The sequence below is a fragment of the Chionomys nivalis genome, chromosome 15 (assembly GCF_950005125.1).
Source record: "Chionomys nivalis chromosome 15, mChiNiv1.1, whole genome shotgun sequence".
Lineage (NCBI taxonomy): Eukaryota > Metazoa > Chordata > Mammalia > Rodentia > Cricetidae > Chionomys > Chionomys nivalis.
The window spans coordinates 4,279,884-4,301,797 of NC_080100.1; the positions used below are offsets into that span (position 1 = coordinate 4,279,884).

A 21,914-nucleotide genomic window follows, 5' to 3' on the forward strand; every position below is an offset into this window, starting at 1 on the left:
GAAGTCAAGACATATGCCGTGTAAGAAACAACACGATCGTGCCGGAAACGCACGCAAGGAAAGCATGACCACCCTACATGGAAGATGCTTCCGCAAAGAAACCCTCAACGCCGCTGAGCACGCATCACCCCGTCTGACACGGAGCCTCAGGCACCTGCGTGGACGACCCACAAGCAAGCGCGTGCGCAGAGAGGCGGGCAGCTCCGCCGCTGTCAAGGAGATCGTGAGGGGGAGTGGCTCGGGTTGCAGAACCCCGCGGTGCGGGAGGCTCAGAGCCAAGGGGCGGGACCGTGGCTGGGACAGCATGACTTCGGGGCGGGGCTGTGGCCCGGAGTGGGCGGAGCTCCGGCTGCAGGGCGCTCGGGGATCCCGTCCTTCCTGCTCGCCGGGCTGCCTGCCAGAGGAGCCAACGGGCGTGCAGCTCTCCCGGATCGCGGGCGGGAAGAGGCGGAGCTCTCTGCGCAGGCGGGGCTCTGCGCCGTCGGGCTCTCCCCTGCAACCTCTGTCTGGTGGTGCTAGCTTGTGGTCCAGTCCCCGCCCGAACAGGTAGCTCGCCCCTCCCCTGGGCAGGTACGCACCGCTGCGGAGCGGGCTCGAGTGGGCCGCTCTGCGCCCTCCTCCTGTGCTTATATGTGGCCCCATTTGGACGCTCGGGCATGGAGCACGCTGCTCGACCTCAACGATGGACTTGGACGAGCTGCTCCTGCTGGACTGCTTCGCCTACCTAGAGGGTGTCTTGGCTTTTGTGTTCTTCGTATTGCTCAGTTATGTGGGCTCTCCCTATGGCCGCTACTCGTGGCAGCATCCCGGTGTGCAAGTGCCGGCGCGACCGGCCTGGTTCCTGCAGGAGCTGCCCTCGATGGTTTGGCCGCTGTATGAGTGCGTCCGCCCTGCAGCCACGCGCCTGAGTAGCCTGCCCAACCGGGTCCTGCTGGCCATGTTTCTGATCCACTACGTGCAAAGGTAATGATCTTCCCTCCTGCTCTTGCTCCTCCCCACACTTGATGTTTCCCGGGGGACCCGCGCTCAGAGATTTAATTCAGAAACTCATAGGGTTGTCTCGAAAGGGAGGGAGAAAGGACCGCATGAAAGCGGTGGAAGTACGTGCCTGGCCAGGGTTAGTGGTACAATGGTCCCAATTTCTTCTCTGGCTGTCTGCAAACTATCAGCAATGTCACCCCAGCGGGATGATGTTACTGCATTTCTACTGTTTCCCCCTTGAGAAATCTTTATCCCTGCTGCAGCCTCTCTTGACCCGGCTTCAGCTTGCTAACAGCTAAGTCTCTCGGAACTACTCTGGACCCTGAATGCGGACTTTAGCAATTTCAGAGAAGTGGTGCCTTCTTTGTTTGAGAGGGGCTGGCTTTCTAGGCACACAGTTGGCTTATGAATCTTTCTCGGGAGAAGTTATGTGAAGAATGTTTCAGTGCCTGCCTCAAGTTTTCAGGGTTTCTAATTAACTGGACTGGACTCTCTAGTTCTAACGGACTCAACATTTAAATGTGTTCATCTAGAGTCTGCAAACTGCCCGGTAAGAAGGACGCCTCTGTATCTGAGGGAAGACATTTACAAGTCTCTCATCCTCTGATTTTGGGGACCTGTCCTAAAATACCCTTTTCCTGGAGAGGCTGGGAGAATTCAGTGTTCTGTTGGTAGTCTGTTCTTTCTTATATTCCAGTGAGGCGGGAGAACAGCTTCTCGGATTCTGTGCCCACAAGTCCCTGGTGTATGGGGACACAATCAACGTTCAACAAAGACTGAATTCTGTGTGCTTCAAACTGTTGCTAGAGTAGTAGTCCAGAGGCTGGGGAGATGACTCCGTGGGTAGCTGTGCAAGCCCCGCAACCCGAGTTTCCATCCCACACAAGCTTCTGTAATACCAGCGCCACTGTGGGGAGATGGACAGCAGAGATAGGAGACGGGGCTAGTTAGACTAGTCTACAGAGCAGGGAACGAGAAGGCAAAGAGGTTGTCTTGTGACCTCCACATGTTCTCTGTACACGCACCCACACCCACTCACACGTATGCACACCACGCACACACACACACACACACAAATAGAACCACAAAGAAGTTATATTCTACCCAATGAAGTTGTTATCAATTTGCTTGCTCTGTTTTTATGAAGGGATGGGCATTGCTGCTGTTGTAATATCCACCGGACTCTTGTTCAGGCAAGTGCCTCCGTAAAAAGATAAGAGTCATTTCCGGGAGGCAGACTGCTAGAGGTTTCGCCATCTAATAGCAAATCCCAGAGATTCCCTTTGGACTGCGAGAGTAGCTCGGGCCGCAAGGCATTCGCTCTGGCTGTGCAAGGAGGGCTGAGTTAGGGGAGAGAGCACAGCCCCAAGAAAAGGGGGAAGAGATCATTGACTATTGGAATGAGAATGTGCGAGCCATATTCCCTCGTACAGCCAAAAAAGGTGATCAGGAGCAGCCTCAGGAGCACATACAGTACTTAGAAACTAATGTTTGGCTAAAGAGTTCCAACTGGGGTTGGGGGCATCGATAATCTAAGGTTTAAACAGGCATCCTTCCAGAAGTTATTTTTGGTGTGAGGTTGTGGTGACCATTGCCCAAGGCTGTGCTGGCAGAGTCTTTTTTGTGAGATCAGTCTTGCAAGAACACACTCATGCAAGCCCCTCCTTAGTGCCTTCTTGTCCTTCGCTGTGTCATTAATACTTGGCAGAAGTGGTTGTTATTTGAGCGGCTGTCACCTTTTCCCCGTTGATGGAGTTCTTTCTCTGAAGGGCTGGATTTGGGCGTAATTTGGTCCTATGAACAAGGAAATCAGTGTTCACTGTGCCCACATCTCAGGCACCTGTGAACAAGGAAGTTTAGAGGGAGTGGTTCTCCCGAGCCCATTGTGCGGCTCCTCTGACTGTGTGTGAAGACTCTCGTTCCAAAGTCCTGGGTCTGGCAAGATCCTGTGGGAATCCATGCATCTGTGGAAGCTTGTCATGAAATGGGTACAAAATTCAGTAAGGAGCAGCGGCGAATACAGGTTGGTAGCAGGAACCAGGTCTTAGAGATGAGCAATGGGAAAAGTCCAGGGATAAATGGGAACAAGCGGAAACCCGCTGCAACTTTCAGACCTCACCTGCCGAGTCACAGAATGGGGCTCAGTTCCCCCAGAGACTCATGCAGGTGCAGCACGGAGCACGAGTGTCAGCAATGACGTGATCAGTGAGAGTACATGTATCCTACACATGTGTCCTACACATGTCCAGCACGGGTTGTTCTCATGTCGTTCACGCTTCCCAAACCTGCCGCCTGCTCAGCCCCGCCGCACGCTGCTTCATCTTTAGTTTTACTCCGTTTCTTTCCTCCCATTCCGGGGCAATCCAGCTATTCAACTCAGACCATAAATCAGTAAAAAAGAAAAACAAATCATCCTGCCGCACAGAATTCTTTCTCATCCAAAAATGTCCCCATTGATCTGTTTAACTTTCCGGACCTAAAATCCACTCTCACAGCTGTGGTCTTCTTCAGGGGCTGTCTTTCCACCTTGCTTATCGTTCACTCCTCATGTTTATAGCTTGTAAATAATCTTATCTTCAAACCCTCCAAGGTAGACAGTGTTGGTCTCCTTCTCACCCAAAGGGCACATCTTACGCCGTTTGTCTAGTGTGCATAACCAGAGAATAACCATTTTGATTCTTCCCACACCCTGCATATGATGAGACAAAGCTTGCGGAAATAAAAGTCATCAATGTTGAAACATACACCAGTGTTTCCTGTAAATACATATTTGATCATAGAGAATTGCTTAAACTGGTCGTGCGTATTGCTATGTGATACATAGTCCTTTGTGTAGAATTTAGCAAGCCTAGGGACCTGAATTCACATTTAGCTGTTGGTATCTCAGAACTTTCACTTGACTTAGAAATGACTCAAATGTTCAGTGTCTTCCCTGCATACAGAACTGAGTTTGAGGCCCAGGAGAAGCAAATGGAGAGAGAATGCAGATGAGAAGGAAAATGGTGGAGAGAAGTAAGTCGGCCTCTCTCAGACTTTAGTCCAGCGTTATGTAATTTGACATAACTTTAAATTTCAACTTACAGGCATGTGCCGGCACACTCCTTTAATCCCAGCACCCCGAGTTCTAAGCCAGAGGTGCTAATTTTTTTTCAACTGACATGAAAAGTTCTCGTATAAATACCCCACTTACAATGACCCAAGTTCATAACGTGTTATACCTAGGTCACTGTGAAAGGTGAGCTATCAGGAGAGCGGCCATCATTTAGAGTTACTTTTCTCTCCAAAACTTTAGGGAGTATGGTCGTGCACAGTGTTTGGTTGGAAGCAACACCACAGCCCCTGGCATCCATATACACAAAGAGTCGGGAATGTTCCAGGTGGAGGCTCCATCCCCAGCCCCTCCCCTGGGAGTTGTCTCAGTCCAGACCCCACCCCTGAAACAGAGAGCTAGAGGAAGGAAACGGAGACTGAGAATGTGGGTGAGGTGAGGAGGGGTGCACATCTGGCTGAAGTGTCCCTGCCATACAGCTGGAGGGAGATACGTCATCTTTGCTTGCTGATGCCTTAGAATCTGGAACCTGCAGTTTGAGCTTCCTTGGAGAAGGGAGAGGGTGGCGCCTGCCATTTGCCTGGAATCCACATACACTAGGAGGCCTTCGGAGACATGTCTGCCTCTCTGTGTAGAAAGTGAGGAGCCCAGAATCAACTATGAGGATGGACAGAGGGCAACATCTAGGCTCAACTTAAGCTGTCTGGTCTGGGATTCTAACAATTGTTTGTTCTTAAACTTTTATAAATAAACACTTCCAAAATGTTTTCTTTAAAAAACAAACCGAAAGAAAAGAGGAAGACCCTGAGGGTGCCAATCAGCTGACAGCCCTGAGGCCATTGCTTTCATTTTGCCGACAAATTTCAAAGACGTTCTCTCATCAGATTCATTTAAAACATGGACCAAGAGAGTTTTGGGGTTAATTACTTTTTAAAAAAATACTATGCACTTTGCAGTTTTGCCTGCATGTATGTGAGTACCACATGGATGCAGAACCCAAGCTGGGCAGAAGAAGGTAAGGCACCAGCTCCCCTGAAACGAGTGACAGGTGATTGTGAACCGCCAGGTGGATGCTGGGAACTGAACCTGGTCCTCTGGAAGGGTGCCGGGTGCTCTTAACCTCTGAGCCATCCGTCCAGCCCCTTCAGGACTGCTGCTAACACTGTTGGTTTAATCCGACTGCAGTTTGTAAGTCAGCCTCTGCGCAGCGGCATAAGGCATTTTCCCTTACAGCAGGATTCACAACAGGTGTGCCCGGGGAACACACACAAACCAGAGAGTTCCCCCTTTAAAATATCTGTCGTTTGTCAGAAAAGCAGGGATGTCAACACGTCGGTGAAAAAGACTGAATCCAGACTGTATTTCTGCTGAAATGGGGCAAGTTTAAGTTTTGAGATTTTCATTTTCCTTGATGAGTAATCGTCAACCAGAAGAAACCATTTGAGTTAAAGCAGGTCCCACAGCAGTGCATTTTGTTTGGTTTCTATGACGCGGGATCTCGGTGTGTAGCCGAGGCTGGCCTTCCACCTTTGACCCTTGTGTTTCAGACTCTCGAGTGCTGGGGAGCAGGCCCTTCATACCCATCTTTGTTTTTTGTTTTTGTTTTTTTTTTCCCCCTTAAATTACCTTTCGCCCTCTTTCACTACTCTGTCGGTTTAGGAATTAACACTCAATTGTTTATATATTTCAGGTAGGCCTGTTGGGAAAAAAATGCCACACAAGCCTTTGAAATTTAATAACAGAATTTCTTAATTTCCAATAGGAAGTAGGCAGTGCAGGTGGGAGACATCCTAAAAGGCTGTTTGCAAATTTTTGAGTTTCCATGGCCCTTTTGGCAGACCAAGTTTGGTTCCCACCAGACTAAGGGATCTTTTATTGTTGCTCTGAGCACAGGGATTTGACTCAGGAAAGAAGGTGACTGAGTAAAATGGTACTCATATTTCCCCTTGCAGAGAGGGATCCCCCAGAGGGTACGACACACACCTTTGGGGGTAGGAGAGGGCAGCAAGAGAAACAAACACCAGGGCCATGGCACGTTTTACATGTTTAAGAGAATTGGGGTGAGTTGGACCTTGCCAAAGTAAATAAGGAGGGAATTACACAAAGGATTTTGAAACAGCAGGTCTTGACACCCAGAACTGGGGGTGAAGGTGGAATCTGCCCAAGACAAAACACTTAACATATAATTACTTTCTGTTGCTTTGATAAAAACAAGTGGCCAAAGAAACTTAGAGGTGAAGTGTTATTTGGTGCTCATGGTTCTAGAGGGGTAAGAGTCCATCCCCAGGCATGGTGGCAGTAACAGCTGAGAGCCCACATCTAAAATCAAAAGCAGGAAACAGAATGAACCCCTCAAAGCTGTCCCCAGTGAGACATTTCCAGTCAAAAGCTGAGGAGCAAACCTTCAAATGGTGGACTAATGGAGACGTGTTGCCATTCAAGCCCCCACAGCCTCGTGAAAATGTCTTGTAGAAATCGGTTTGTTGTTGTTGTTCATTTGTTTGTTTGTTTTGTAAGGTAGACTGGCCATTGTGCTAGCCATGCTTGTTAGGAAAGCCTTTCCAAGTACTTGTTTTCAGATGTACACACAACAGATCCCGTCTCCCTTCATTGTCTTCCTAATTTATTTATCTATGTTTCCACTGTTGTTTGTACTTGCCAGTGGGATTATTTGTTTTTTAGAGACAAATTCTGACTGCTTTGCCCTGGCTGGCCTGGAACTTGACGTGTACAACAGGATCAACTGGCCAACAGGAACTCAAAGAATCTTCCTGCCTCTGCCTCCTGCGTGCTGGGATTAAAGGCCTGCACCACCACCACCACCTGGTTTGTTTTGTTTTTTTTAATAGAGTTTGACAAAATGAGCACATTTTGAGTCTTCCTGCTATCACAGGGCTCTCCCAACACCACGTTTCTTGGGGTAAGTCCCTACACTGTGCAGGGTTTTCCACTGATGACATGAGCTGTTCCCACCTGATGTCTAACCGTGGAGGATAGGTATTATGTTAAATAGTCTGTTGTCTGAACAGTCCACATAGTACTGGCACATCCAAGGGTTTGATAATGATGACATGGCCTATTTTACCTTGACATATTTACGGGCCTATCTCTGTGTGTATTCTGCTAGGCTCAGTGCCAGAGAGGAACTTCTGAAAACGCAGTGCTTCCTAAAATTTTGTTTAGTGGTTTAAGTCGAAGCCTTTGGATGTGCAATGCCATGATTAATTGTAGGCAAGGGAGAGAATGGAGACAGCCATGCAAATGCAAAGTCATTCTAGAGTGGCAGAGGCTGAGCAGACGCTTCTGTAGGGAGAAGAGCCCTGAGCACAGCAACCGGAGTTGATGTTCGGCTGCTGATCTGGGAGACTGGTGCCACTAGAGCTCTGATTATCAGTGGCTTCATTCATTTATTTGTTTTTATTAGTTTTATAATATTAACTTCAAAGTAATGAGCAGTTGCTTGAATACTTTGTGATGGTCATCTGTTGTCTGAGATTTCTGTCCTGCCTGGTTCCCACAGTCATTAAGTACCAAAGAAATCAAAACAGAGGTCTACATTAGTTATAAACTGATTGGCCCATTAGCTCAGGCTTCTTTTTAACTCTTTTAACATGTTAACCCATTATTCTTGTCTATGCTAGCTACCTGGCTCGGTACCTTTTTTCAGCGAGGCAATCACATCTTGCTTGAGTGGTGGGCTCACAACTCAGGCAGCAGTCTTGAATCTGTTCTGGATGTAGAACTCAGACATCTGGGCCATCTCAGGGGATCTTCCTTGATCAAACCTGATTTTTCTTAACTCAGAATGAATCCACAGCCTCTCATTTCCTGTGGAAACAAAAGCAAAACCTCTTCTTCAAAGTAACATTTTTTTAACTTCAATTTTGAAGTCAAGGTATTTTTTAAATACCTATCTTGGATTAATTTAGCAGCATTTACAAACAAATATCTTTTAGCAGCTGTTGCTCTTTCCTCGGCATTCAAACAATTCAAAAAGAGCACAAAACATACAGTATCCAGACTCTGTGTATTTTTCATCTTTATGTGGCTTTATTTTACCCCCTTATTTTTTTTATTTTTACTTTTACTTTTTGGCTTTTTGAGGCAGGTTCTCTGTGTATCTTTGGCTGTCCTGGAATTCCCTCTGTATACCAGGTTATCCTTGAACTCACAGAGATCCACCTGCCTCTGACCCCCCAAGTGCTGGGTTTAAAGGTGCGTGCTACCACACTTGAACTCACAGAGATCTATCTGCCTCTGCCTCCTAGGCATTGAGATTAAAGGCATGTGCCGCCACGCCTTGAACTCACAGAGGTCTGCCTGTCTCTGTCTTTCAAGTGTTGGGATTAAAGGCGTGTGCCACCACACCCAACTACTCTCTTGGGGGAAAAAAAAAGACTTTGTAACCTTTTTTTCTCTCCCAAGCCTGCATATATTTTTAACATACTATAAAACACTTAGAGGTTTTTTTTTTTACTTTGAATCTATCTTTACTGTATATCTCTCTTTTCCTGACCGCATGAGTCTTTAATTTGCTAAGCAATATGACTAGAATTAAAGCTGTGGCTTTGACGGCTGGATCCAACCCATTCCTTAGCTTTCTGAGATTCCAGCCTCATGAAGGAGGTACCGTCTATAGCCATGTTTATTGCCCAACTCTATGGTGTTTCAAGGTTCCTGCCACCAACAGAAAGCATGCGGTCAGCTTTTCATCAACACCATTTAAGTGTTTTGTGGCAGGACCTCTTTAAAGAGCTGCAAGATTTTGCAGCTAAAGCTGAGTGAGGAAGCCTCTCTTAAATGAGAGCACTTGCCTCTAGCAAGCAGAGCCCACCTGAGAAAAGCTGATATCAATAAGCCAGGCTTAACTCTATTCTTTTCTGTCTAGGATTACTTCCCAAGTTCTATCAGGCTTTATGTGGATGCAGTTGTCCACATGTTAGGCACCATTTGTTGGATAGTTATACAGTTTTTTGTTACCAAATTCAGAAAATAAACTTACAAAAGAGATATAAAGTTTATAAGGATGAGAGACATAAAAACTTAAGGTGTTTATCTAAGAAAACATTTTAAGGACTGAAAAGATATTTTATGATAGTAAAGTAATAGAAGTTATGATAGAAAGTGGTTTAGGTAGAGAACTTTGGACTCATCAAGATAGGATAGTTAATATGTTGTCTGAGAGCCGGGCGATGGTGGCGCACGCCTTTAATCCCAGCACTCGGGAGGCAGAGGCAGGCGGATCTCTGTGAGTTCAAGACCAGCCTGGTCTACAAGAGCTAGTTCCAGGACAGGCTCCAAAGCCACAGAGAAACCCTGTCTCAAAAAACCAAAAAAAAAAAAAAAAAAAAAAAATGTTGTCTGAGATTTTCTGTCCTGCTAGGTTCCCGCAATCATTAAGTCCCAAAGAAAATCACACAGAGGTCTACATTAGTTATAAACTGATTGGCCCATTAGCTCAGACTTCTTATTAACCCTTTTAACTTATATGAACCCATTATTCTTGTCTATGCTAGCCATAGTCATCCTTCTCCACGCCCCTCCCCGACCCTCTACTCTCACCTGCTGGCCCCTTTTTTTTTCCCAGTTTCTCCTTCTACTTTTATGCCTCATTTGTTCTGTTGCCATCTTTTTATCTCGTGTGCCCCCACACAGCTTTGCCCCTTTTCATGGTTCCCATTCCAGTTCTGTGACCTGTACCAGTATAAACATTTATATCTGCACATGTGTTAAAGCTAAAATCTAGGATCCAGCCAGGTGATGGTGGCAGACACCTTTAATCCCGGCACTGGGAAGACAGAGGCAGGTGGATGTCTGTGAGTTTTAGGCCAACCTGGTTTACAGAATGAATTCTAGGACAGCCAAGGCTACACAGAGAAACCTTGTCTCAAACTCCCTCTCCCCCGAGAAATCTAGGACTCTTCACCCATGAGAAAGAATATGCATTGTTGTCTCACCGAGTCTTGCTTACTTTTACGGAATACAGGGATCTCTAGTTCTGTCCATTTTCCTGCAGGTGCCCCGACTCAGTTTCCTTGTGGCTGAGTAGAAAACTGTTCCAAAAGCACTTGTTTGCCAGATGTGGTATTTAAAACTTTTGGGAGATACTTGTGTGAGAGTTAGGGGTGGTGGTGGAGGGAGAGATACACGTCGCTATACACAAAGCCCATGTAACTCAGTGACATTTAAGTTTTCCCAGTAGAAAAGATAAGCAGTCTCCATTCCCCCCAAGCATCTTACTTATTAAACGGTCATTCGAGCTCTATCGGCAAGTCCTGGAAAAAAAAAAAAAAAAAAAAACAGTGGAAACAGCATTTAGTACAGTCAGTCCTGGCCAACTCTCTCCAGCCCTTGTTGGCACAGGGTGTTGTGGATGATAGAAGCCAATTGAGGGAGCAGTAGAGAACAAAATGACATGGGCAAAGCCCAATAGTGGCACTACTAGAGTCTGTCCTGGCTCCTGTGTGACTGTACCAGGGGGAAGCCAGATCCTGACCTTGGGAATAGGAACCTCTGTGTTGCTGAGTACAGAAGGGGAGGGAGGTAGCCAAGGGCCATGGCAAGACTTTTTTTCCACAAGTCTATACTCTTTGGGGAGTCTCTAGTTCTCCCTCAAGCAACAGCTCAAAGGGAGGGTTCCACGCTTGGCCCTGAGGGCTTTGTTAGATACTCTGAGGCTCTTTTGAGGCGAGCAGAAACCTACTAATAGCAGCTCCCCATCTGCAGTTTCAGTGGGACACTTGAAAAGCTCGCCTCATTCTGTTTGGTGCATCCTTTGGTACATTAATCCTTTGCAGATTAATTTCTTCACATGTAATACATGGCAGCTCCCAGTTACCCAGAGAGATTTTTAAAGCATGAAGATCTGGCTCACGAGACATTGGCAGAGCTACAGCCCATGTGCACAAATTACGTCTGTTGCAAATCAACATGATATTCCGGATCTCATGTTGAATTTGGGCGCCATGGAAAAGTCTATAAAGCACTTGACATGACTTTAGATTCCAATAGCCTTGACATCAAACTGTGGTATACTTTACACATTAATGCTGTTTGCCTTCAGATGAATCAAGAAGATAGTTTATCGGGTCTGCAGAGAAGCTCCTTCCAGAAGCCCTGCAGAGCTCACCAGGAGCTTGAGGGTCCTCCTTCAGGACATGTGTGCCTGGGTTCAGAACAGTGCACAGACACCTGTCTAGATGGCCAGACTGCTGTGCCAGAACATAGCTGCAAGTGCAGCCTGTTTCCTCTGAGTAGAGCAAAGGGGGGTGGTCAAGTTCATGGTGCACTGGATCTGCCCACGGGTGACTGGTGCATTTATCAAAATTGTCTATTATTAATAAAAACTCGGGAGTCACATAGTGAGATAAAAACCTGATTGATCAAGAATGGAGCAGGGCATGACCAGCTGACCCTCTCTCTCCACCTTCCCAGATCAAAAAGATGTATGAATCTTTTAAGCCCCTCCCTGTTCTTTCCTGTACCTTTCGGTTGTATCATATTTTGGGTCCTCCAAATTCTCTGTGTTAATTTTGGTCAGCTAGTCATGGATTCTGCCCCCTGGTTCAAGGTTGACTTTATTAAAAGTTTCAGAGTGTCACAGAGCAATCAAATATATGGCAACATTTTCCTCTTTTGTCTAAATAAAAAGGAAAGATTCTAAATATAACATAATGAAACTATGTACAATAATAACAATTATCAGGTAAGAGTTACATTTAAAATGTCCAGTCAATTTGTATTTGTCAAATTAAGAAAAATTACTTTATTAATGGTGTGGAACAAATGTATATATTCTGTCAGTTATATTTTAAATAAATGCTGATTGGCCAGTAGCCAGGCAAGAAGTATAGGTGAGACAACCAGACAGGAAGTAGAGGCAAGTCAAGGAGAACAGGAGAATTCTGGAAAGAAGGAAGCCCATTCTTTATTTTATGGTTGGTTTCTGAGATTGGAGGGCTGTTAATCTGTGTTTAACAAGGCACAGGAAAGAGAAAGCAGGGGCTTAGAAAGATCACAGGTGTTTTCGGTCTCAGAAGGTGGAGAGAGAGGGTCAGCTCGTTGTTCCTCCACTGCTCTGTTGATTCAAGGTCAACTTTATTAAACGTCTTGGAGTGTAACAGTACAATCAAATATCCCGAAACAAGTGATGCCCTTCCCAGACTGACGGATTAGGACCATCAGATGCAGCAAGCCAGAGAAGCAGGTCAACATAGTAGCACTTCACACTCAAAGCGTCCCAACCCACATTTGCCACTGAATTCAGCACTGCACTTAGGACTGATCTGGGGAAACTGGTGAACGCTTGCTGTCTGTGACCCCAGTGTCCTGGAGAAGTGGCCTCCCACAGAGTTACCCGCCTCAGCATGTCATTCGCCCCTTGGAAATATTCTGTGTGTATTTTAGCTTCTTGATTTCCTTTCCTCTTTTTGATCCTTTCTTTTGCATCGAGACCGGAACACAAAATGGGTTTTGTTCAGCTCAGCCGTGTGTACCTCCTATGAGCCAAGGATAGTTGGTATCTTATTGCTGTTGGTTCATTGTCAAGATTCAACCAACTCATGTACTGAGATATTGTAGAAAAATTACATCTGCATTGAATGAGCATGGAGTTTTTATTATGCTAACATTCCCCAAATAAAACAACATAACACCTGTTTACATTTGGTTAAATTGTGAGTAATCTAGAAAATATACTGAAAATGGGACACACATTTTATTATGCAAATGCTATGCAATTGTGTATGAGTTGAACATCCAATAATTTAGTGTTTGCAGGGTTCCTGAAACCAGTCTCTCCAGGACAGGGGGACAAATACAAACACTGGGTGTGTGTGTGTGTGTGTGTGTGTGTGCACATGTGAATATATGTGATATGTGTGCCTGTGGAGGTCAAAGGACAATCCTCGGATATTATTCATCAGACACCATCTACCCGTGTGTGTGTGTGTGTGTGTGTGTGTGTGTGTTAGGGTCTCTGGCCTGTGGTTTTAAATACTAATACACTGGGAGCTAGCTCATTTGGTAAAGTGATAAGCACTTGTTTTGTAAACACAAGGCCCTGAGTTGATCCTAGAACCCACTTTAAAAACTGGACATAGGCCGGGCGGTGGTGGCGCACGCCTTTAATCCCAGCACTCGGGAGGCAGAGGCAGGCGGATTTCTGTGAGTTCGAGACCAGCCTGGTCTACAAGAGCTAGTTCCAGGACAGGCTCCAAAACCACAGAGAAACCCTGTCTCGAAAAACCAAAAAAAAAAAAAAAAAAAAAAACTGGACATAGAGTGTATGCTGTCACCGTCAGTACTGAGGTGAGGACCAGAGCATCCCTGAGCTCTGATTAGGCTAAGGTGACCCAGGCTAAGGTGGCTTCCCCAGTGCTGGGGTTGTAAGTGCCCACTTTTTTTTGACAGGTGAGTACTGGGGGTTAAACTCAAATTTTTGTGTTTGTAAGACCAGTTCTTTACCAACCAGTTATCCCCAGTAAACTGTATTTTAACGGTCATATTTTCTTTTAAATTTTTAACTATTATTTTAAATGGTGTGTGTGTGTGTGTGTGTGTGTGTGTGTAGATGTTCAGGTGCCCACTGAGGCCAGAAGTGTCAGATTGCTTTGGAGGTTGTTTTAGGATAGCGGGACTTTCTCCATTTTTCTCTTAAGTAGGTGTATCTGTTTTATGGTCTGTATAATTAGAATCCTGAGCACAGTGATTGATGAACACGAGTGATGCATAGTTACTCCTTTATCTAAAAGCCTCTGAACCAAGGATGGCGTCTTTACAAGAAAGCAAACCCAAGTCGTCGAAGACGACGCGGAAACAGACCCTCTCATTCTTTTTTTTTTTTTAATTGAAAAAAAATATTTTCTGCCTCCTCCCCGCCTCCCATTTCCCTCCCCCTCCTCCCTCCCCTCTCCCCCTCCCCCCACACCTCTTCTCCTCCCTCTCCAGTCCCAGGAGCAGTCAGGGTTCCCTGCCCTGTGGAAAGTCCAAGGTCCTCCCCCCTCCATCCAGGTCTAGGAAGGTGAACATCCAAACTGTCTAGGCTCCCACAAAGCCAGAACATGAAGTAGAATCAACACCCCGTGCCTTTGTCCTTGGCCTCTCGTCAGTTCTCATTGTCCGCCATGTTCAGAGAGTCCGGTTTTATCCCATGCTTTTTCAGTCACAGTCCAGCTGGTCTTGGTGAGCTCCCAATAGATCGGCCCCACTGTCTCAGTGGGTGGGTGTACCCCTCGTGGTCCTGACTTCCTTGTTCATGTTCTCCCTCCTTCTACTCCTCATTAGGACCTTGGGAGCTCAGTCCGGTGCTCCAGTGTGGGTCTCTGTCTCTATCTCCATCCATAGCTAGATGAAGGTTCAGCTTTTGTTGAGATGAACAAACTGATTCTGTCATTCGTGTGTAAATGTCAGATCAGAGTGATGCTTGACAGGGCTTACACAGCAGTGCCATGTAGAATCAACAGCTCCTTTACCTGGAGACATTGAGGTATCTGTGACATCTAGAGATAAGAATTGGTTTTCTCCCTCTACTATGTGGGTCCTGGGATTGAACTTAGGTCATCAGATTTGATGGTAAGCATTTTACCTATGGAGCCATTTCTAGCCTAGTGCCATTGTCCTTGGCTTCTCATCAGCCTTCATTGTCCGCCATGCTCAGAGAGTCCAGTTTCAACCCATGCTTATTCAGTCCCAGACGAGCTGGCCTTGGTGGGCTCCCAATAAATCAGATCCACTGTCACAGTGGGTGGGTGCATCCCTCGTGGTCCTGATTTCCTTGCTCATGTTCTCCCTCCTTCTGCTCCTCATTTGGACCTTAAGAGCTCAGACCGTTGCTCCAAATTGAGTCTCTGTCTCTACCTCGATCCATCGCCAGATGAAGGTTCTAAGGTGATATGTAAGACATTCATCAGTATAGGATAGGGTCATTTCAGGTTCCCTCTCCTCAGTTGCCCAAGGTACCAGCTGGGGACATCTCCCTGGACACCTGCTAACCCCTCTAGAGTCAAGTCTCTTGCCAACCCTAAGATGGCTCCCTTAGTTAGGATATATACTTCGCTGCTCCCATATCCACCCTTCCTATATCCCAACCATCCCAATCCCCCAAGCTCCTCCCATCCTCCCCTTCTCATGTTTCTCATCCCATTTCCCCTTTGCCCCATGCCACCTCACCCGCAAGTTCCCAGATTTTGCCCTGCAATCTTGTCTACTTCCCCTCTCCAGGCGGATGACTATACGATTTTCTTTGGGTTCACTTTCTTATTTAGCTTCTCCAGGATCACAAATTATATGCTCAATGTCCTTTATTTATGGCTAGAAACCGATTATGAGTGAGTACATCCCATGTTCCTCTTTTTGAGACCCTCTCATTCTTAAGTTTGTCTCTCGCTTGTGTTTCCTAAGGACTCTGGTTTTCTCGGTCCTGATCCGAGGAGGGAAACCCACGCCCCTGATTTCCTTTATTGGAGCAGTGCTGTTCTGCACCTTCAACGGCTACCTGCAGAGCAGGTACTTGAGCCAGTTTGCAGAGTATGCGGACGACTGGGTGGCCCAGCCCTGTTTCCTGACCGGTGAGTTCACAGAGATCAGCCCTTCCACTCAGGCCCAGAGGTTTCTATTAGAAAGCTCAAACTAGAGAAGGAACCACAAGGAGGAGCCTCAGTAGGCTCGAAGCAGGGAGGAGGAGACTGTCTTTGCTCAAGCAGGGAGGGAAGGCCCAACCCAGGTACTTTGATCCCAGTAGCACTGAAATGCATGCTGTATCACCGAGAACTTAGAAACAGCTGCAAGCTGCATCCCAGTAAGGGTACTTGATGATTCAATGGCTGCTTCCGACTGTTTGTCTGTGCCACCAAAATCTGGCTATCAAGAATAGGAGATGGAATTGCTTTTCTGTCTCTCTCTTTATTTTTTTTTGGGGGGGGATGAGTTTCAAATGCTTACTTTTTAATTTATCTTTGAGAATTTCATACATGAGTATTATATTTATAGCCTTTCCACCCCTCCCTCTTCCTCCTCCAACTCCTCTGATGCCTTCCCAACTTCTTCTTAACCTCCTTTTCTTTAGTTATTGTGACACACACGCGCACACACACACACACAGGAAACCTACTGACATTTACTGTCACTCATATGGGTGTGTGTGTAGGACCGACCACTTGGAGTCGGATAGCCTATGATGGAGGTAATCCCTGGAGAAAACTCGCTCTTCCTCTTCCGCAGCCATTAGTTGTCTGGAGCTCTTCATCTTATGACATTTCCCCCAACCACATTGGCATGCCACCTGCTACTGCCATTCATTATGCAAGTCTTGTTTAGATGACCATATGTTGAGGTTCCATGGGTGCACCTTCCGTGTCAGGACTAGAAGATACTATGTCACAACTGATGGCCTGGCTCTCTGGATCTTACAGTCTTTACGCCCCATCTTTCTTGGTGTTCCCTTGAACCTTAAATGTTGTGTTGTGTTTCAGATGTATCAGCTAGAGCTGGGCCCTCCATAGTCACTTGTTCTCTGCATTTTGAGAGCTGTAGATTTCTGTAATGGTCTCTGTCTGCTGCAAAAAGAAGCATCTTTGATGAGGGATGAAAAGCTTTATTCACCAGGCTGAGCTGCTGTACAGGCTGCGTGACCCCATGTGAGGACAGCATGAGGGGGTGTGGTCCTAGAGAAGTCACCACACTGGGCTGCTGCACAGGCTGCATGTTGAGTCGCTTCTGTGATAACAGCCATTCATTTGCCAGTGTGCTCACCGTCTGAAGCAGCCCATTGGACCCATTGCCTCGCCTCCCCTCACCTTTGCAGCTGCCTAAAGGCTGTTCGCAAGCCTTTGACTCCTCCACCACTAAGTGGAGAGACACGAAAGCACAAGCAACATGCCCAGCAGGAAGCGGGCCAGATGGTCTCATTTATATGTGGGTATCATTCAGTGTTGCTTTGCAAGGAGACAGGAAGCTGTGTGGGTAGGTAGTTGTCCTTAAGCTAGTTACCGCCAAGAGCAAAACTCTAACCAAAAATTTCCCCTAACAGTTGTTGTTGGAGGCTGCTAGTTAGTTCTCAGCTGCTCAGCCCCAAAATAATCACACAGAAGCCATATTATTTGCAGTATTGTTTGGCCAATAGCTTAAGTGTATTTCTGACTAACTCTGATATCCTAAACTAACCCATCTCCATTAACCCATTTCTGTTAGTCTGTATATCACTACGTGGGTGTGGCTTACCAGCAAGGTTCCAGCTCATCTGTCCCTGGTTAGTTTGAAAGATTTGCCACCCCAAGCAACAATCAGAGGACTATGGAAGTGCACAGCCTGTCACAGACTGCCAGTGCACTCAAGGAGGCTGAGGCAAACGGGGGAAGCTTGGAGAGCAGAGTGAAGGAAAGTGTGCCAGGCATTTACAAAGATAACAAAGATATCTAGTCAGCATTAACTCTTTCTGAGGCAGTCCCCACACGGACACATCCCCTAGAAGAGCCAGTGTCTTCCTTCCTACTTGTATATGTGCATGTCTTCCCCACTCTCTTGTTCCTACATGTGTGCATGCTTGCATCCCCCACTCTCTTGTTCCTACATGTGTACATGCTTGCATCCCCCATTCTCTTGTTCCAACATGTGTGCATGATTGCATCCCCCAGTCTCTTGTTCCAACATGTGTGCATGATTGCATCCCCCAGTCTCTTGTTCCTACATGTGTACACGCTTGCATCCCCCATTCTCTTGTTCCAACATGTGTGCATGCATGTCCTCCCAACTCTATCATTCCTATGTGTATGCATGCATGCCTCCCCCACTCTCTTGTTCCCACATGTATGTATACATGCCTCCCCCACTCTCTTGTTCCCACATGTATGTATACATGCTTCCCCCACTCTCTTGTTCCCACATGTATGTATACATGCCTCCCCCACTCTTTTGTTCATATGTGTACATGTGCATCCCCTCCCCAGCTCTATTGTTTATTGTTATTGATAAAGCTTGGCAGAAGTGGCTCCATTTCAACTCTGGTAATGTGTCAGTTACTAATCTCCTTAGTGTGACAAAATGCAAGACGGAAGCAGCTGAAGGAAGGAAGGGTTTATGCCAGTTCACGGTGGCAGGAGCACGAGGTAGCTGGTCACATGACATCTACAGTCAGGACGTGGAGAGAGGTGGATGTTGAAGCTCAGTGGGCTTTCTCTTTGTTCAGCTCATGACCTTAGCCCATGGACGGTGTCACCCGTATTCATGGTGCATCTCCCCACCTCAGTTAGAGCTAGAAGGAAGAGGCCAGAGCTGGGCTCCTAGGATCTACCCTTTGCCCTCCAGAGGCCTTGTACACTCAGGAACCCTCTTATAGATGTGGCCAGAGGTTATTTAAGCCTCCTCCTTTCAGCAAATGGCATGGTTTTCCTGTTCGTGCTGCGCTTGTTAGCCCACTTTCGGAGCTAACAAGCCAAGCTGCAGCCTAGATGCTTTCCTGTCTTCAGATTCCTTCTGCCAAACAAATTAGCCCACTGCCCTTGAGTGCTCAGAAATGGCGACAGACCACTCCAGCCTATTAAACCATAAACAAGCTTTAATCCAAAATTAAATTAAAAGAAAATCACCATGTGGCATAAAAGCTTTCAGTTGGAACCACAGTCAGAGTTTAGGGTTCTGAAATTATGGGTGGTTTCTGAGCTCCGCTTTTACAATAAGAAATAAGCATTAGGCATGGGTAAACAAATTCTTACAGCCTCGAGGTAAAAGTTAAATACAAATTGCTTTTTACAATACCCACTAACATGATTTTCGACTAAATTAGTGTTTATTGGTCTGTGGCTTCTTCTGTGCCCCCTAATGGTATTTACAGAAACTTCACTTTCTTGAGCTTTCCATAGCAGGGAACAGAAAGTCCAAACTGTTGTTAAGGCTGCAGAGAGCCCTTGTAGGAACAAAAAAACTAACCTTTGGTCGCAGACCGACCAAAGCGAAGAAACCCATTTATAACAGTTAATCCCTATTTGCGGACAGAGCTGGTGACCGTCAGCTGCCATCTCCTTCAGACTTACAAATTTGTATTTTTGCATTTCTACATTCCTATTTCTGGAACCTCTGTCTCTTTATTTCTGTTCCTGGATCCTTCAAACTCAGCTTCCTCCTAGTTCCCGGGACATGGGTAGAATGCTGCCAGTCTTTGCCAAGACGTAGCCAGTGGCTTCTAGCCCGGGTTCTGCTCCACACTCCCGTTGTAAACCGGTTCCCCCTTAGAGGAACCTGGTGATCAGATCTATCACGGCAGCAGCGACAACCCTGGTTCCAGTTCCAGTTGGTTATCGTTCTCCTTGCTGTAACAAGAATCACGATTTGAGAGGACAGTCCCTTGTGTGAAGGAAGGCCTGGAGGCACGAGGTGAGGTATCAGCCCTCAGAGGCAGAGAGATGAATATGCTGATTCCACTGACTTCCTCCCTTGATTTAATCCAGGACTCCAGGCCACATTCAAAGTGAATCTCACTCCATCACTCACACATGTTTAGCACTCTGTCCCCTGGGTGCCTCTGGGTCCTGCGGTTATAACTGTCACAGATACATTTGTAAAGACTTTCTATGATTTTTAAATCCCACAAATTAAACTCACTGTGTATCTTAGGTGCACACAAATGCTAGTTTTCCTCAGTCCCCGCACAGAGTACAGCTAGTCTCTCAGACGGGAAATGGGGTGCATAAATAAGAGATCCGGACAATCTGATTTTCTTTGTGACTTTATTTAAAAACTAAATCACGGAAATCATGTAAACATCTAAAACCCCAAAATAAAAAGAACTACTGAGTCCATTATAATCACCAGGATCCAATAGACCTTACCATGGCATTTGATCTATTTAGGGAAAAGGACATTTCTGGTGGCAGAGTCAGGATGGGAAACCCAGGAGCCTGCTCTGCCGGGTCTGCATCCTTTCAGAGGGTGTCCTGTGACCTGGCAGTGGGTCCAAGGGTCGACACTCTGCCAACTGCACGTGGACTGGTAACAATTGCAACACTGTTTGGCCTTCAGATTTTTTTGTTTGTTTGGTTTTGGTTTTTTTTATACATTTTTTATTGATATTTATTGAATTCTACATTTTTCTCTGCTCCCCTCCCTGCCTTTCCCCTCCCCCCTCCAATCCTCTCCAAACATCCCCATGCTCCCAATTTACTCAGGAGATCTTGACTTTTTCTACTTTCTACTTCTCATGTAGATTAGATCTATGTAAGTCTCTCTTAGTGTTCTCATTGTTGTCTAAGTTCTCTGGGATTGTGATTTGTGGGCTGGTTTTCTTTGCTTTATGTTTAAAAACCACCTATGAGTGAGTACATGTGATAATTGCCTTTCTGTTTCTGGGTTACCTCACTCAAAATAATGTTTTCTAGCTCCATCCATTTTCCTGCAAAATTCAAGATGTCGTTATTTTTTTCTGCTGTGTAGTACTCCATTGTATAAATGTACCACATTTTCCTTATCCATTCTTCAGTCAAGGGGCATTTAGGTTGTTTCCAGGTTCTGGCTATAACAAACAATGCTGCTATGAACATAGTTGAGCACATGTCCTTGTGGCACGACTGAGCATCCTGTGGATATACCCAAAAGTGGTATTACTGGGTCTTGAGGAAGGTTGTTTCCTAATTTTCTGAGAAATCGCCACACTGACATCCAAAGGGGTTGTACCAGCTTGCACTCCCATCAGCAATGCAGAAGTGTTCCCTTTACCCTACAACCTCGCCAGAATAAGTTGTCATCAGTGTTTTTGATCTTGGCCATTCTTACAGGTGTACGATGGAATCTCAGAGTTGTTTTGATTTGCATTTCTCTGATGACTAAGGATGTTGAACATTTCATTAAGTGTCTTTCAGCCATTTTAGCTTCCTCTGTTGCCAGTAGTGGTGGCCTTCACGTTTTTAATATCACGGAAAAATCAGATTTTTCCTTTTTGTATCAGAGTCTTTTATTTTTTGGTAAAACTGAGTCTTGGTGTTTTGCCTTCTCTGACTGGGGTCATGCTGATGCTCTCTGTGACCAGGACTTCTGAGAACCTCTGTCTCTTCTAACATCTTGCTGAAGCAGATACAAACCTATCTTTAATAAAATCTCACACTCTGCTTCATAAAACCAAAAAAAACTCCCGAGGATTTGAAGGATCATCCCAGGGAGAGGAAGCTCCTAGCTAGGTGCTGGGGTGCTAGCCAGAACCTTGTAATTTCCAGGCCCTGGGGATAGGAGGGAAGGGAAAGGGTGGCCAAGTGGCAGAGGAAACCTGACTGAGGAGCTGGTAGCAGACTGATGGGGTGAAAGCCCGGGATATGCTCTGCAGAGCTGGGAGGAAGGGACAGAAAAGGACCACAGCTGGGATCTGAGGCTCTGTTCTTCAGGGACGGGGTGTGAGGCCAGCAAATATTTGCCTCTCCCTATATGAAGGGAAGACTCTTGCTTTTCCTTAAGCAAAAGGGGAGGTAAACATACCTGCAGCCTAGTTTCCCTGTGCCCGGGCCATATGTCCTGTTTTCTGTTCCTGTCATGGTAAAAACACAGACTGGAACCACACATGTTTTGGGTAGAATAGATGTCTGTAACCACAGTCAAGGAGGCAGCCTATCGCCGTGGCTAGCACATGGCCAGCACGGGCACTTGTGGTGTTTGCTGCCAGCCGTGGCTCCTGCTCAGTCTCCCCTGATACAAGGAAGGCAATGTTCTGTTCAGTTGAGCATGGCTTTCTTCACTCTGGCCAGCGATTAACCATAATAACCTTGTTTGTTCTTTAGGTTTTGCCTTGTGGTTAATAGGCATGGTGGTAAATATCCATTCCGACCACATCCTGAGGAATCTGAGAAAACCAGGGGACACTGGATACAAAATACCCAGGGGTATGTACTGAGACGCGTTTTTCATGGAA

The 21,914-nt window shown here is 46.2% G+C and overlaps 1 protein-coding gene across 1 annotated transcript in view; it reads left to right on the forward strand.

Moving 5' to 3' along the window:
- Positions 1-432: 432 nt before the first annotated feature.
- Positions 433-21,914, forward strand: part of Srd5a1 (steroid 5 alpha-reductase 1) — a 35,877-nt gene continuing 14,395 nt past the window's right edge. The window contains exons 1-3 of the mRNA XM_057790198.1: positions 433-963; positions 15,431-15,597; positions 21,784-21,885. Coding sequence (XP_057646181.1) covers positions 683-963; positions 15,431-15,597; positions 21,784-21,885 — 550 coding nt within the window. The 5' untranslated portion in view covers positions 433-682. The remainder of the gene's footprint in view (positions 964-15,430; positions 15,598-21,783; positions 21,886-21,914) is intronic.